Source organism: Numida meleagris, chromosome Z (genome assembly GCF_002078875.1).
Source record: "Numida meleagris isolate 19003 breed g44 Domestic line chromosome Z, NumMel1.0, whole genome shotgun sequence".
Classification (NCBI taxonomy): Eukaryota; Metazoa; Chordata; class Aves; order Galliformes; family Numididae; genus Numida; species Numida meleagris.
Window position 1 is genome coordinate 26,425,665 of NC_034438.1, and position 17,327 is coordinate 26,442,991.

General features: G+C 44.1%; 1 protein-coding gene across 1 annotated transcript in view; it reads left to right on the forward strand.

The window, feature by feature from the left end:
• The window catches only part of DMRT1 (doublesex and mab-3 related transcription factor 1), a gene marked incomplete at its 5' end in the record, with an annotated part of 32,682 nt that continues 15,357 nt past the window's right edge, over positions 3 to 17,327 (forward strand). Inside the window, 2 exons of the mRNA XM_021380648.1 lie at positions 3 to 362; positions 2,235 to 2,418. Of these exons, the coding sequence (XP_021236323.1) occupies positions 3 to 362; positions 2,235 to 2,418 (544 nt within the window). The remainder of the gene's footprint in view (positions 363 to 2,234; positions 2,419 to 17,327) is intronic.

Genomic DNA, 17,327 nt, shown 5'->3' on the forward strand with positions numbered 1-17,327 from the left:
GCGGCCTCCCGCCAAAACGCGGGGGGTGGCGGGACGGGACGGAGCGGGACGGGGCGAGGCCGGGCAGAGCTGCGCGGAAGCTTCGCCGGGCCGCCATGCCCAGCGACTCCCCGGCCGTCAGCAAGCCCCCGGACGGCGCCGGGCCGGGGGACAAGGCGGGCGGCCTCGGCAAGGCGGCGACCCAAATGGCGGCCGCCCCGGCGGCGGGCAAGAAGCTGCCGCGTCTGCCCAAGTGCGCCCGCTGCCGCAACCACGGCTACTCCTCGCCGCTGAAGGGGCACAAGCGATTCTGCATGTGGCGGGACTGCCAGTGCAAGAAGTGCAGCCTGATCGCCGAGCGGCAGCGGGTGATGGCCGCGCAGGTGAGACGCGGGGCGGCGGCGCGGTGCCCGCAGCGTCCGCAGCTCCGCGCCGTGCGGCGGGGCCGGGGGGAGCGGGGCCGGGGCGCGTCCCGGGGAGCCAGCAGAGCCGCGGCCGGCCGGGCGGAGCGAGCCGCTGCCCTTCCCGACGGAAGCAGGCGCTCCGGCAGCGTTCGCTGTTTGTGCACGGCAGTCGGGGGTTTCCTCAACGCTGAAGTCACGGCTGCTTCACCTCTGCACTCCGAGTGGCAGTGGAACGCACCCCGCAGCGCTTGTAGAACATCTGACCGTGCTTCTGCTCTAAAAGCGGCCGAAACTAATGTGCGCTTGCACCCTTGCAATAAGTGGATCTGTTCTAGAACTTTTAATTAACATCAAATTGGGCTTTCCCTCCTCTCAGACAGCTTGCTTTTAGCTAGCCAACCACTTATTAGTAGCTCTTTTCACTTTAGCTTTGTGTTCAGTACATACATTTTTTCTGAGCCTGGGTGGCTTTATTTGAGCTCATTTCTAAATAGATAGATTCTTTAAACATTGTTTTCAAAAATTCCCTAATGTTGCACGGAGAAACTCAATGTATAGCCAGGTACACCTAAACCTGAATGACAAACCTGTGGCATTCGGCAGCAAAGCAGGCTGCATCCCATCCTGCACAGGACTTTATATCAGATCGCACCGCAGACACAGGGCTGTCAGACCACACAGGTAACATCTGGGTTTCAGCTCTCTGCCTAGTGCTAGGAGGTGGCACTGAGGCCCTCCCTCCCTCACTAAGCCATGTCGGAGAGGGACCTGCACTGCCTGTGACCCTTCTGATGTGTCCCTGCAGCAGTCTCTCCGCACCAGAGGAATGCTGCAGGTCAAGGCTTTCAACTTGTGGGGTCAAAGCAAGGAGAGGGGCTGAGTCCTGCAGCATGTACAAACCTACGCACTCTGCTCTGAAAGTGTTTCACCTGCTGTCATTGATTTCTCTCTGGTGGTACACCATGTCCATGTTAGAACAGCGTTGCTGTTAAGGATGGCCAGGGGGTTGAGGGGAGTCCTGGGGAATCACACAGGAAAACTTACAGCAAAAGGAGCCCACGGTTCCAGCCTGCAGCCTGGGGGAGATCCCCCAGGGTTGGGGTGTGGATGGAGGCCAGCAGCCATGTGGCAAGGTGTAGGGAGGTGGCTGCAGCCATGCTGGCTGGCACTGTGCTGAGGCTTGGCATGGCCAGAGCCATGCTGGACTGCCCTGCTGCTTAGAGGTCCACTTGGGAACCCTCAGTCATCACTGAGCATGTTGCGTACGGAGTGGCAGAGGCAGGAAGGAGGCAGGGAGCCATCTTGCAGTGTCCCAGCGAGGTCTGATGCACTACACGCAGCAGCAGCAGTTCCTGCTTCTTCCCCAGCTGCTGTTGCTCCAGAGCCTGTTTTACACCAGCAAGCTCTGTGGGTGATTGGTTTCCAAATGCTGATGGTTTCCAACAGGGAGCTGCAAGACAGCCCAGCAGGCTTGGGAGGAGCAGCAGGTTGCACGGATAAGCCCTCATAAAGAACTGCCTTACAGTGAAGCAGATGAATTTCTTGTCCCCAAGAGCTGTTTATCAGCAGAGAGTGGTGCTTTTGACAGTATGCTCTAACCAAGAGCAGCTGTACAGTCAGCTTTACTGTGTGTGCAGACCCAGCATTTCATGGGTTCATTCACATATGTTTGCATGGAAAAGGAGTTGGTTTTAAATAGCTTTGTAACCTGTTTTATCTTCCTGTACCCACTGGCTGGATTGTGATGTCAGCACTGTGAAGTACAGAGAAGAAAACCCTGCCTTTGGTTTGAGCCTTGCTTTGCTGCCATTACACACTGCTCGAGCCCTACGTCTTTCTGCTTGCCTCCAGGTTGCGCTGAGGAGGCAACAAGCCCAGGAAGAGGAGCTGGGGATCAGCCACCCCGTGCCCCTGCCCAGTGCCCCGGAGCCAGTTGTCAAGAAGAGCAGCAGCAGCAGCTCCTGTCTCTTGCAGGACAGCAGCAGCCCTGCACACTCCATGAGCACGGCAGCAGCAGCAGCAAGCGCACCACCAGGTCAGTGCCGGTGAGGGACCTACTGCTCCTCACTGCCCAGGCAGCACTGCTGCTCCATACGCTGCCTGCAGTCACAGGGCCAGGGTCCCCTCTCCAGCAGCTGCATCATGCTGCTGGCACAGTTAGCGAGAGGGAGGAAACCAGCACTAGTCCCTCATGTTTCATTATTTTCACATGGAAAATAAAATTAGTTCAGGATGAGTAGCAGTGTGTTGAGTTTCATGGGGTGTGGACCTGCAAGTAGTGATTTACAAGGAGTTTTTCTCTTGTCTCCCCAAACACATTTCCTCCTGTGTTTCTGCCAGTCCTGGCAACCACTTGTTGACTGGCGGCTTGTCTGCAGAGCTGGAGTGTTCCAGTATTGTGCAGGAGCTGTGTAAGGGTGCTGCCATCAGACACTGGTGCCCCAGTGCCATGCAGGCCAGGTGTGATGAGCCATGATGGGCTGGCAGCAGTCCTTCCACCGTACTGCACCTTTTTGTATTGCGTTTGTCCCTTGCAAAAACAAAGGCAAAAAACAAACTACGTTTGTTCACAGGTGTAGTAGAACTATGCCTAAGCACAACCAGGACTGAAAGGCGCTGACTCCAGGCAAATCCTTTATCCTCTGTAGAGCTTCTGCCTGATAGGTAGAACAGTTGAACACCTAAGAAGATGAAATTGACATCGTTGACTTCTGTTGATATTAGGAAAAATTTATTCTACGAAAGAGTGGTGAGGCATTGTAATGGGCTGCCCAGAGTGGTGGTGGTGTTACCCCCCCGGAGGTGTTCAAGAACGATGGAGATGTGGCACTGAGAGACATGGTTAGTGGGCATGGTGGGGATGGGCTGGAGCTGGACTAAATGATCCTAGAGCCCTTTTCAACTTAATGGTTCTGTGATAGACAGAAAAAGGAAAAGGAAAAAGCAAACAACAACAACAACAACAAAATGTAAAGAAAAGGAAAAGGAAATGTAATTCATTTTTAATGATTACGTTAATAATATAGGTGAATATTCTTTTGGGCTAAAGAGATGTTTCTAAAGGGGACAGTGCCTTGCATTAAGTGATAAAAGCACAGCAATTAGATGCGTGTCCTGCTTCACAGGCCATTTCAGGCCATGTGGAGGAATTTATTTGGGAAGCTTTTGGAAGAACTGTTTGTTAAAACAGTAAGTACTTACTCTGAAAGGCCAAGCAAAGAAATTGTCTTATTTTCAATAATATTTGCATAAACTTTGATCCTAACATTTTTAAAATGTCAGTAGAGCTATTTATTAGCCTTGCTGTACTATTTTTTTATTAAATTTAATAAAGGTATGATTTTTTAATGAAAAATATTCATTAAGCTTAAGGCAATTACATGCTTGTATAGAGACCTGAAAACATGAAAATGGCTAATTTTAAATTCATTTGAATTATTAATTTGGGAGAAGGGGTGAAAATAAGTGTTTTACAGTCATCACTTTCTTAAAGTGGATTTTTCTTAGGAATATAAAAACTGTTTCTCAACCATTTTATTAAATAGGTGTGTGTAAGTGACATTTAAAATACACATCTCTGTCTCCAGAGAGAAGACGTGATTCCAAGGAATAATCAAGCACTGTTCACCAGAAGCACATGGATCTGGGAATGAATGGGAAATCGGGTTCATAATTTTGCTGTTAGGCACCTAGGTAGCAGCTGAAAGCTGTGCTTAGTTTGTGAACATCTTCAGTGCATGAAGCTCTGGGCTGTGTAGTTTTGGAAGGCTCACCTATTGACTCCTTTGTAAGAGTGGGTTCAGTGTCACTGTCATGCAGCTGGATGGCAGGAAATGCTGTGCATCAGCCAGGCTTTTAGAGTAGCTTTGTTGGGTGCCAGCATATAGACTTCTCATTGGAAAATCCAGTTCTTCAGTGAGGAGTGCTGCTTCAATCTGCAGAATATGGTATCCTTTTCTTTCAGTCAGTCATAGAGATACATAAGTATCTGTGTATACCTTTCAGCACGTGGTTTTTCTGGCATGTAAAGGTCTTCTGAGGCAGATAAGAAACCACAAGGTTTGGTGTGACTTGAGACTCTGGTTACTAGTACCAGGCTGTTTCAGGACCAGGTGCTCGATAGAGGTGTTGAAGAAACATGCAGATGTGGCACTTAGGAGCGTGGTTCAGTGAATATGGTGGGGATGGGCTGACGATTGGATTAGATGGTCTGAGAGGTCTTTTCCAGCCTTAATGATTCCATTATTCTGTTACTTTTTCATTGCTGTTATGTCATTTTTTCTGATATCCTATGGGCAGGCAAAGCAAGAGACCCAGTCTTTAGCAGAGAAGGGAGGAAGGACAGTGGGAGTTATTTGGATTTATGTTACATTGAATTAAATTGACACATCACCAAAGAAATGAGAGGTGGCTCAGTCACAGCACACTCATGTCAGAGCAGGTGTCAGAGTGCCTCAGTTTGGTAGGCTGAAGTGTGGATTTTGTAAGAACTGACAGTAATTAATGTAGGCAGACTCCAGCTTTTCTTTGCAGTGGGAGCCAGCAGCTCCCTGCCAGCCCTGGAGAAGCTGGGGGCTCCTGGGAGAGCTGCAATCCCTGTATGACACACGTTAGAGATCATTTTGACAGCGGTAATTCTGTTCCTTGGGTAAGTTTTTGGCTTCACAAGAGTCATTTGTCTTTTGAAGTCCACCACGCAGAGCAGTGTTTGCCACTGGAGGAGTAATGTGTGAAGGAGTCACACAAATCAGACACAGTGCCAGGCAGAGAGTCTTTCCTCCCTGTATCCATTTTATCAGCAAATCAGAAATATTACAGCACCTGCAGACTGTTTTTCAGATGCCTTTGTGACATGCCGTTTTTGAAGGGGGGAAAAATGAATTATTACAGTCGTAACATAGGGGTTTGCCCATTTTCCTTCTCAGGCTCAGCAACCACGTTTGCTTTGGAGGGGACGTGTGTTCCCTAGGAGAAATAACAGCAATCTGGGCATCTGTAGGGTGTTGGAAAGGGGAGGGCTGTGCTGGCAGGGTGTTAGCTGAACCTCTTGAAAACAAATTTTGCAGTTTTGGTGTGCTGTCTCTAGAAGAGTTATAGGTTGTTTGAAAACAATGGCTATTTAATTATACAGGGCAGCAACAAGTTGTAATTGCAGGGCATCTAAAGCAATTGTCCTTCCTCCTGTAGGGCAACTGTATTTGCTTAGGCTAAGAAACATGTGAAACCTCAGGAAAAGGTGGTAGAGAGGTACTTAAAATGTGCCCTTGAGACATCTCAATGCAGTGTTTTTAAGCCTGGATTCTTCTTGGTTCCATGTCAGTTTGGTTTTCCATCTCTGCAATTTTAATATTTAGAAATCACTGGAGGAAAAGAGCGTGGTCATTCATGGAGGAAATTCAGATGACAGCTGTGCACACTAAATGAAGGAGACATACAGCGTTGCACCTTTCCTCCATTTTGATCACAGGTGGAGGGCTGTGTTTGACCTCTGTGAGATGGCGTAGCTGCAAGATAGGTAATGCAGAATTCTGGAAAATACTCTTTTTTTATTTTTTTTCTGTGCTTTTGTTTGCCTAGTTTAGAAGCATCCAGTACAGACAGAATTACTGGATGCTCCTACATACCTGCTCCTTCTTCTGTGTTCTGCAGGGATCTGTTTGCTGTTGGATTTGCTGTTAATAACAACAGCATTATTGACATGCCTTTGTACTATCACTGGCTGACAAAGTAAAGGTATTGTCAGCAAATACAAGTAATAACCCTGCACTTGTACTTCCCTTTGTTACATTTAGTATGCATGATGGAAACAAAATAGTGTTCTTTTTACCTTGCTGTATGTAGTTTCTCCCTTCATGTTGAAATTCTTTGAGGGATGGATGGGATTTTATCTTGATAATTTGTCTTCTTTTCTCTACCTTTTTTTGTTACTTTTTTAGCAGGATTGTACCTAATTGGATGTTCTGTTTTAACATGGACGTTTTCTGTGATTCTCATGATTTCAAACATTGCTGCTACAGGCTTGTAGTCATTGTTGTGCTGTGTAAGTAGTAGGATGAAAAAGTGAGCTATTATAATTGGAAGATATAATGGTCTGGTTAAAAAAAGTTATTCTGGAAAGAAAATCCTTTTAAGTCTTTATAGAATAGCATTGCAATGCAGTCAGAATTTCAGTTTTGTTAAAGAAGTCTGATTCTGGTCAACTGATGAGCAACGTTAGGGAGGTGCCGTGAACATTTCACCATGAAGAGTGCTGAAGCAGTGGATCAGGCTTCCCAGGGTGGTTGTGGGGTCTCCACCCTGGAGAGGCTCAAAACTCAAGTGGATGATGCCTAAACAACATAATCCAACTGTGAAGGCAGCTCCAGAGGTCCCTTCCAAACTAAATTATTCTATGAAACTTCAAAGTGCCTATTTTTTTAACTTATTGACATTAAGTCAATATATTGAAATCTGAAATATGGTAGCTGCTTTGCCTGGTATGATGGCTGCAGGTCTCGGTGAGTCTGCAGTGGTCAGTGCTCCATCACCCTGTGCTCTCCTTTTGTCATTGCCTCCTCATTGCCTTCCAGTTCTCATTTTCTCCTCTTCTGCATGCTGCCAGTACTTTACCAGTTTCATTTGCTGTCTGCCCTCTGGTTCTGCTGACTCTCCTTCAGTACTGAGAGCCAAGAAGCTCCATTTGTCGCTTCCTGGTGTTTTTATCTAGCTTCTCCCATAGGCAGCAAATCTCTGTTCAAATGAAAGAGCAGGATTGAACATATTATGTCTCTAATTAGATTGTTAACAGCTGGCATATTCCTCAACCTTTGTTCCTCATGGTTGGACCTGGTGATCTTGAAAGTCTTTTCCAGCCTAAATGATTATGTGATGCTAATATACAAATGCAAAAAAAAAAAAAATTGCATCTTTTACCTGTGATTAACACCTTTTTTATCCATAACTATCTGCTTTTTCTCCAGTTTATCTTGTTAAGGTGATGGTTAAAATGAGAGAAAAAGAATAATGTTTGGGACTGTCAACGGTTTACAGGCGTTTGGCCTGGTTCCGTGACGAAGGGGATGGGGGACCCACGGGCCCACGCCCCGGGAAAAGGGAAAAGGGGAAAAGGGGAAGGAGATGGCCCTGAGAGCAAAGAACAGCAGCAACAATCTGAGGAGAAACAAACTAATTTACTAAATAAGATATCGGAATGCAAAACAACACACTATAATACAATATAGTTACAATTTAAGCTGATAAATCCAATACAGAGAGAGAGAATGTCCCAAAATCAAGGTAGGCCTTACTCTACTACCGACGATAAGACGGCTGGAGAGCGAGGTGCTGCCAAGATGAGAGACAGCGGAAAAAGGGACGAGGTCTCGTGATCTGCAAGCTTTTATCTTTTCCCTCTGTCCAGAAATGGTAACAGAGGAGAAAAGTACCCTGGGAAATGTAGTAGTCCTTCTCTTCTGAGAACCAGGTACATTCACTACATGATGTTACAATGTGGAATACCAATAACCAAGAATCACAAAACCATGACAGGGACTCATATAAGAACTTATGGACGTCAGCAGTATTGCACTGGCATTAGCACAAATTGGGCTTTGTGCTGGGAAGCAGTTTCTGGAGGTTGTCTTCTGCCTGTAAGGTGTTTTCTCAGTTGTGTAACTGTTGGGCTGGAAACCTCTGAAGGCTTTCTGCAGTTTGGGGTGAAGCTTTCCCCTAACAGGTTATTTTCATTTCTGACTGATGTAGCTTTGTAATGAACTCAGCAGTGCGTTGACTATGTCTGTGATATGTTCTGTTTCTACAGAAATCACAAGCATTCTGCACAGAGTTCTTCAAAAAGGCACTGCTTGTTAAGCAAGGGGTTTGTGGCTGCCTCTCTCAACTGCTTTGGTTTAGCCATACTTGGGAACACCACAAAAGAGTTTTGAGCATCTCATTAAAAAAGGACATAGATAAATCTGAAAGGATAGTGGGAAGGGTGACAGAAATGATGTATGGCTCGTAGAAAAGGAGACTAAGGGTGGATATAACAGTCTATAAATATTTGAGAGGTAATAATATGAAGGAGGGGGAGGGATTATTTACAGTGCTTGAGACAGCATAACAAGAAGCAACGGCTTGAAACTAAAAAAGACAAAATTAAATTAGACAGTAGACACTTTTTCTCCTAACTAGAAGTGCAATTAGCAATGAAGTGACCTGCATAAGGACAAGGAGTTAAGTGAAGCATAATCACAAAAGGTGTTTAAGAGAGTGTTAGCCTGCATTCTCAAGTGATTAATATGAAGGTAAATTCTGATCAGTGTGCAGGTTAAACTAGATGATGGAAATCTCCTGCAGCTTTGTCATTTCCTGTGTGATGCACTGGTTGTGGACATTGTTTGACTGTGTTAAATAAATCATAACGTTGCAGGGTTCTGCATCCCTGATTAGATGTTTCCAGTTAATTCTCCAATTAATTCTTGCTAGGCTTGCAGTTTCTCATTTCAAGTAATATTCTTCCCTGTCTTTGCAGCTTCCCATGTGTGTAGGTGCCTGTGTTTCTCTGAACTAACTTCTGAAGTGTCACATGTGCTTATTAAACAAAGCACAGACTGCTAATGTGCTGCATTTCTCTGTATCAGTGAAAAGAGATGAAGCTAGTGGTGATTTTCAGAGATGAGTCACTAAAAGAAGATGTATTATTTTTCCCTTAAGGCTTTTATTGTGTCTGAAGTTTCTGTGGAAGTGTAAATGGCAGCATGGAAAGATTTTGAGAACTCCAGAAACAGTGGTGTTTGTTTTCTTGTGCAGGAGGTATCAAAGGGCTCATCTGATGCTTTCTCCACCAGACTCAGGGTCTGGGAGAGTCTTCTGCAGGAGGGAGTGGAGGAGGCTGGGGCCCAGCCATTGCCGCACAGGCCTGCTTGCGCTGGGAGCAGAGCTTCTGTGGCAGGCCTTTGGCCGGAGGAGTGGAAGTGGAATCCCACAGGCAGCTTGGAAGGTGTTTCTAACCTTCTTCCACATTTCAGATGAGCTCTTGCCCAGAGGATTGGAAATAGAAGATTTTCATTTTCATTTTCATTTTTCAAAATCTTTCATTGTAGGGCTTTCCAAGTGTGCAGCGTCTTTCTACCTGCCTTTTCTCACAGGAGGCTGAGGTTTCCAGATACATGTCTACAGCTACAACTAGACCCTGCACTTGTGGCAGCTGCCTGTGCTGAATTGACTTTAGTAGCAACTATGTAAATTGTTGTACGAGCTGGGCTCTCCGGACTTCTTGTCCTGCTGAAGGCAAGGGGGTTGGTTGGAAGCCCTTGTTCTTTGTGGCTTAGACATTCTCCCATCATGATGCTGATATTTGCATATGTGCATTCACATTTGGAGAATTATCTGTGTTGGCTTGTGGTTTCCTTTTGTCATTACACACACTGAGATAAGGCTTGAAGCAGGAGTGGTAGATGTACTGAGAATTTTCTATCCATGGGAACATTATTATGCTATCTGCAACTAACCTCTTGTTCCTTTCTGTGTCCTTGAAACAGTTATTATGGCTTATCTGAATGTGTGGGGCTTTCTTGTTTTGAAAAGAGATAGAACTGGGGAGTGAAGGCATACTGCACGCTTCCTTGACTGAGCATTGGTGTGATTCCTTTCTTTTTTCACATTCTAGTACCTTAAAGACTCATTCTTTTGCTTTGTTTATAAACTTGCTTCTATATTTACATTAGTGCCTCATGTTCCATTTTCAGTAGATTTATCATTGAATGGCCTGGTGATTAAAAATGCAGTTTTGAAGATTTCTGAACTTTTTAACCTTTGAACTTTGCTAAACTTTCTCCTTTGTTTTAATATCTGCTGGTCTTAGTCACAGTTATGAATGGTTCAGTTATATAAAGTACAAACAAACATTGTTCTTGCACCTCTCTGCTTTGTTTTCTTGAAGAGCTTGTGAAGGATCAGTTAAGTACTGAGCTTCTTTCCTGTGAAATGAGGGTGGAAGCTGAAGTATTTTGTTGGGTTTTTTTTTGAAATCCCACCTCTAGTTTCTGTTCATACCTCTTGTGGTGCTTACAGCTTAGGCCACCATTTGCTATTGGAATGCCTGTAGTAATGGCTGATTGACCAAGCTGGACCATACTGAAGTGCTACTGATTTCCCAGAACCCTGGCTGATGTAAGCTATTGTAGTTCAGTTGGAGTGCATTTCAGTTTGTCAGCTGTGCAGGAACAAAATGAATTAGTCGTCAGTTTGCATTTTCATGAAGGCAGGTTTTCTGGGTCCAAATGGTGTTACATCCATGCTGAGATTCTGTGCAGGAGTGATGTGCACACATATGGTTTTTGTTCACTAGGCTAGACTTGATGGGCATCTCTAGTGATTCTTCTCCTGGAGGTTAGTTTTTCTACCATATTGAAGTTTATAGCACTCCTGATTTTTTTTTCTTTTCTATTTGGTCTTATTTAGTAGGAACCTGGGTTTCTGTCATCACACAGCTTATAATCAAGCATGGACTCTAGCTAACTCCAGCCATTATCCTACTCCCTTTAGTTTTTTAGTGTGAGCAATAATGATTTTATCCCAGTCATATTTCCTCCAAGGTCTCCTATCTCAGATATTTGTAAAGCCTTGCCTCCCTTCCAGTGTCTCTTTGATCTCCTGTTAATGACTTAGATCCCTCCACATTTAATCCATGCTGAGTTTCTTTCTCCTCCTCTCAGTTTTGCTTCTTTAGACTTGCAGGTGTCTGGGCTGTTTGTTTTTCTTTTACATTTTTTTTTCCATGACTGTCTAGAATTCTGATTTTCTTCCCTGATTTTCTTTCTCTTTTAATTCCTTCCTTTTCTGAAGTTGAATGTAAGTTTTGCTTCTCTTACACATGTAAGTAGCATGCTGCATGCCTGTTAAATGGCGAGTTAAATGCTTGTACATCAAGAGGAATATATATATACCTATATATACATATATACACACATATTCTCCCAGCGGTTACACTGAAGATTGAAAACAGTTCTTGTTTTTCGTGCTGCTAATTTTCTGAAGCACTAATTTTATTTGTGCTGCTCCTGTTAGCTGTCATTCATGGTAATAATTTTAGATTTGTAAATTGTTCTGCTGTCTCAGTTTAACAAACATACACTGTAGAATTCGAAAGTATGTTTCATTTTCATGGATTGAAAACAATGTTCAAAGATTTGGAGTGCTTCTTCTTTACTTTTTTTTTTTACTTTCTTTTTTTGCAAACAAAGATTTGAATATAGTTGCCATAACTCCTGGAAAGTCTGAAAGTGCACATAAGAAAAGAGCAGACATTGTCCCCCAGCTTTCCTAGAAAGATCCGCTGCCTATCTCTAGTTAGTTGCAGAAGATTTTGGAAATGAAATTTGTTGCCACAGACATCCTGTTGAAGGCCTGAAGGCTGCTTTAAGTGTGGAAATAAAAATTACTTTCTGTAGATTTTATTTCTTCAAGTCATGATAGGAGGATTTTTAAGTTGCTTGCTAAATGCTTGCAGCAGATCATTTTTATTAAGTGTGCACTAAATGTGAACAAAATGTGCCTTCTCCAGTTCTGCTGAAGTAGATGGTGGTATTTTAGCTCCTCTTTAGCTGGAGTTAGGTTGTGCTTTTGTGTATAACTGGGAAATTTATTATGCCAAGCTGAAGTCCTTCCTCCCCCTATTTTTTTCCCTCTTCCATTACATTTTCCTTTGAAAGAATTGCTTTGTTTGTAGTTTAAGATTAACTAGGAATTTTAAAATTGTGAGGTTTTAAAATTGTGTCAGGAACACACGCATATAGAATTAATGGCGATTTAGCCCGTAATGGGATAATAATTCTACATGTGGAAGAGAGGAAGACATGGTGACATTCTGCTTTCATTCTCAGCAGTAACTAAAGTCAGCGGAATTGGATAACTAGCATGCAATTTTTTCTTAAAAAGTAGAAAACTTGGCTGAGAATCTCTCTGGTCCATTAATAATGATTTCCTGTAGACTTTTAACACTGGGGAAATTCCTAAGGCCAGGAAGAAAGCTGATGTCATGGAAGTATTTAAGGAAGAGTGAATGGGGTAGGATGTGTGGCTACAAACCTGTAAGTCTGATGTTAATTTTTGTGAAAGCAGTGGAACAGACCACGAAGGACTGAAATTTGTTGCAGGGGGAGAAATATAGCCATTAAAGGATGCTTTCAGAATGTGAATTACCAGAAATCTGTCAAAGATTCTATCAAGTTAGTAACCTTTTATCATTAAAAAATTGCTTGACAAAGAGAAATACTTTAATGCAGTCAAATTCTCTAAAGCATTTGATTTTGTATCTCCTGACATCTTAATTAAGAAACTGAATTGACAGAAAATAAATATTGTGTGAATTAAATGGTTTTAAGGATTATCCTGCTGGTCTGAAAAGGCAGTTCTGAATGGGCAGTGGGGAGTCTAACACAGTGCTGTTTATAAAAAAGTCTCACAGGAACCTGCTCTGGGCTTTGAACTCTGCAACGCTTTCACTGACATTTTGTAAGCAGACCTAGAATCACTGCAGTGGTGTTTCTAGGTGACTGAAAGGTGCATGGGCTGGTGGGCAGTGCAGAGCACAGAGTTCCCATGCAGAAAAGCTTTGTTGGATGGTCAGTCACATGCAGAGAGGCATTTTAACACCCACCTGAAGTAAGAAATGGAGGAATCTGTTCTTTCTCAGCATTGCCACTGCAGAGGAGCTGGTTGCCTGTTGAATAATGGTGGTTCCTGCTGGAATTGGATGGCCAAGGACTGATGTGTGACGGGAAGGAGATTTCCTCCTGTGCCTGAAGTTGGTGAGGTGGCTGTGGGACTTTTGGGACTCCTTGCTGGATATTAAATAGCTAGTCCACCCCATCATCAGGAGCATCACTGAGCTAAATAAGTTGGAGTCTGGGAGAGGAGATGAGGGTGGTGTCTTGTTTGCTTGCTCTCTAGGTTTCTCATTATAGCTATGGACAAATACATAGCCATGGTTTGAAGCTGTACACCTGTGCTGGAGCTTGGAAGCGCTTAGGGTGGAGACTGGAAGACACGGCAGTTTACTTTGCCCTTCAGTGACCTTATCCCTTAAGATTTAATGAATCCGCACTGTGACTGTTCTGAACTGGTTGTGTCTTTGACCAGCTCAAGCTAGAGCTGTCTTTGTCATTTCACTTGATGGGTTTTGATTTTATCAACAAAAATAGTACCTTGTGAAAAGATGCTGTGTCAGGACACAAGCAAGACGATGATGAAAACCTTAAGTCTGGAAGCTTCTGAATTTTCTTGAAATGTGCTGTCTCTACAGCGTCAGTTTTATCCTGCAGTGCTTCTTCCTGGGTAATGCTGTTTTTGGGAGATGCACCATCTCGTTTAGCACTGGTAGCCCTGTGAAGGTGGAACTGGAAAAGCTGAGCCCCACACAGTGCTTGCTTGAGTCACAACTCCATAGTCATCCTTAGGACTGGAAAACAAGTAATATTTGTTCCTCTAGAGTGAAGATGGGTATTGTTCTGGCAGTGGAGTAAACCTTGAGAAGCAGGAGAGCCCAGCCACTGACGTCTGTGCGGATAAGGCCGGGGCTGCAGACAGAGCTCCATTATGCCTTGCTGCTGATAAGGCCTGCTGAGCAGTAATGCAGAGCTGCTGCAGGGCCACGGGCAGGCCGTGGCCCACCGTTATGTCTGGGGTGGTGGGAGGGGGCTGGCAGGGGTAGGCTGCCCTGATAAGGAGGGAGAGGAGGGACTGGGGGTCTGTCCCTGTGTGGGAAAGGGCAAGGAGCCTGGGATGGGCTCAGAGTTGTTGCACTGCCATTTTTTAATTTCTTTTTAATATGCATTTCAGCTTTAAGAATAGTGGTATCTGTCTTGGTTTGGCAGCCATGTTCGTGGATATGGGCTGAGATGTACCTAGACGCTGTTGTGGCAGTAAGCTGTTTTGGCTGTGGTTAGTCTCCTGAGCCAGGAGACATGGCTGTCTTTAGTGCATGTATCTGATACAATTTGTAACAGATTTTTTCACCTTTTCCTCTGGTAGAAGTTGCTTAGAGCACAGCTGACCATCTGAGCTTGTTTGGGTGGATAATAACCAAGAAGAAGGAACAAGAATGGCTAATTTGGCTTTTGAGGTCAAGACAAGGCTGTAGTGTCGTTGGCAGCTGGGGAAGGGAGGGAAAAAACACACTGTTTTTGAATGCTTTGTGACTACAACGCATGGAAGAACTGCAGTTTTGGTTTCCCTTAGGTGAATGAACAGGGTACAGCCCTGTAGAACTCCAGAGATGGGCTCTGTGGCAGTGGGTCCAGTGTGAGTCTCCAGGCTGCTGTGGGACCAGCTTTGCTCATGGCTCTTCTGCTCTGAACACTGTGTCTTCCTTGTGTCACTGCTCGGGTTTGCACTGCTCCAATGTTGGAGAGCCATGCCTGGAAGCTGCAGAGAAGAGTTATCACAGCAGAAGCTCAGCTAGCCATCTCTTAGGGCCTACATTCAGGGATGTTATTGGAAGTCCCCAAGCCTGCTTTTCTGATGTACTTTTAGGGAGAAGTCTTAATCAGAAAGGGGTGCCTTATACTAAAATAATTTATACTGAACAGCTTTAGGCTAAAGTGCATATGCAGTCCTTGAAGTTTACTGATTGTTACCACAATGGTAAAAAAAAGTATTTCAAATTATCCTGCATTTAAGAAGTTTCTTCCATCACACCATTCCAAAGCTTCCAAATAATTTTCACTGGAATTTCCTAAATGATAATTTCTTGAATATCCCTTTCAGATAAATATGTGGCTTGAGAATTCTATACATTCAGTCACCTGAAAGAGATTATGAGGGATAGAGGGAATCAGTTTGCCTGTTCTTGAGAGTGCTGTTTCTCACCAAGGGTCAGATCTCACCATCGTAACAAAGCAGAGTGACGTGGTGCACTGATTCACTGAGACTTATCAGCAGAAGCAAATGATGCTGCCATGAAAGGCAGCATCTGGTCCTTAGCTGGGAACTTGGAGGGGAGGGGAGAAAAAGACCTGTTTTTTTTTCTACACCCATCTCTAGATCTGATATTGGACCAAATTGGTCTCCAACACTCAGGGCTTCATATGGCATTGACAGAAGCTGTGCATTGGGAAGAAAACATGTTTAAAGCCCCCCTCTCCATTTGCTGAACTGTCAGCAAATGGGCTTTTGTCTGAAGGAACAGTACTCTGTGAGGAGCTTTGGTGGTAGCATGGGAAAGGGAATGAGAAACAGACTACAACAGGAAAGCCAAGACTTTCTCTGGAGGTTGGTGTTCAGTGATAGCCATTTGTTGCTGCTGCCTTCCTCAAATTCACACAGAGAGACTCTACCCTCTTCCCTTTCCTTTCCTTCTGTTCCTAGCAAGGTTTCCTTTCCCTGCTCCTCTTCTCCTTTTGGCTGTAATGAGGAGTGGAGAGTAGAGAAGGTATCTGTGTGTAATATTTTGTATGGTATCACTATGCAGGATACATGCAATAAATCACACGTTACGTGGTTAGACAATTTACTGCCTGCTTTTGTATGTGCTGTGACAAGTGCTCAAAAGGTCAAAAAAGCTTCCTTAACAAATTTGATAAGATAATGCAGTGAGCTGTAACAGCATAAAGTCCTGGGGGGCATAGACCAGAATAGAAGAAATAATTATGCATGGTAATGGGTAATTACAGATAATGGCCTTTTTTGGGGGTGGCAGAAAATACACAGCCCCTCAGCCTTGCCTGGAATGAACATTGTCTAGCACATTAACTTTATAGCAAGCTCAAAGTTCAACACTGGAACCAGAGATAATCTGCAACTTCTAATGGAAAGAAAAGAGAAATACTCCTCTCAACAAGCTTGTGAATTTTGTTCCTGGAAGATGTCTCTGCAGAAAGTAGGTAGCACTGCCAGCTTTCTTTCACATCTGAAATAGCTCTGTCATGATTGTCTGGTGGGAGAAACATAGTGTTCCAGTGTTTCTGATTATTACGGTCGGGAGTGATTTCACAGCAGCCTTATTCAAGGCTACTGTCCAACCTCAAAGCCAGCTCTGAATTGAATTAAGGCATTGGAAGACTTAATACTGCCAAGCCAGCTAATAGACTGTAAGGGTGCTTTATATGCTGAGCAAGGGGAAATTGCTGGGTGCAAGTCCGAGACTCTTTTGAGGTATGAAGGCAAGTGTTTCCTGGCTGAACAACTGATTTTTGCATTTTTAACAGCATAGCTGTCTCTGGTAGCAGAGGCTGACGTGCAGATAGATGCAGACACTGCTGTGATGAGTACAATCGCTCTGAACTGAAAACTACAGCAAATATAAAGTACCAAAAGCTGGAACTCTCCTCACTGGAAACTTGCTGTGCTTTCTTATTCCTTGAGTAAATGTGCTACTTGAATAGTTGCATTTCTTTTGCATTTTCAGTGGCATATCTTTCCAAGTGTAGATGCTATCTCCATACATGTATAAAAGAACTCATGTCAATCTGTGCAGGCAGTGAAATTCTCTTAATTGTCATACTGTATGCAGAATCTCTCTCATGAAATACACAATCAGTGGTAGACTCATCAGCTGTTACAGCCACATCAGTGAGCTAAACTGTGCTACTGCATGCTCCCAGACATTGAAACTATACTGTATGTGCTATCCTGATTTTTTAAAACAGTTCTCAGCTTGCTTTTGTCCCAGGCTAGTAGTATGCTCCGAATTCCTAAGTGTGGTCCAGTAACCATGCCCTATAGGCAATGCAATGCTGCCAGCCTTCTTTAGAGGCTAAGAAAGTTGAGTAGTATGGACCTGCTGTGCATTTGACCTCAGCATCAGTAACTCACCCAAGCATGTTTAAATTACTAATATCAGAGTATTGCACGATGTATAACTGATCCCTATGAGGATGAGTGCATGTTACAGACAAATTCAGTGTTTTCATTTCTTGCTTTATATGTTTAAAAACACATTTGCGTAGTTTAGATAGAGATGTTAAA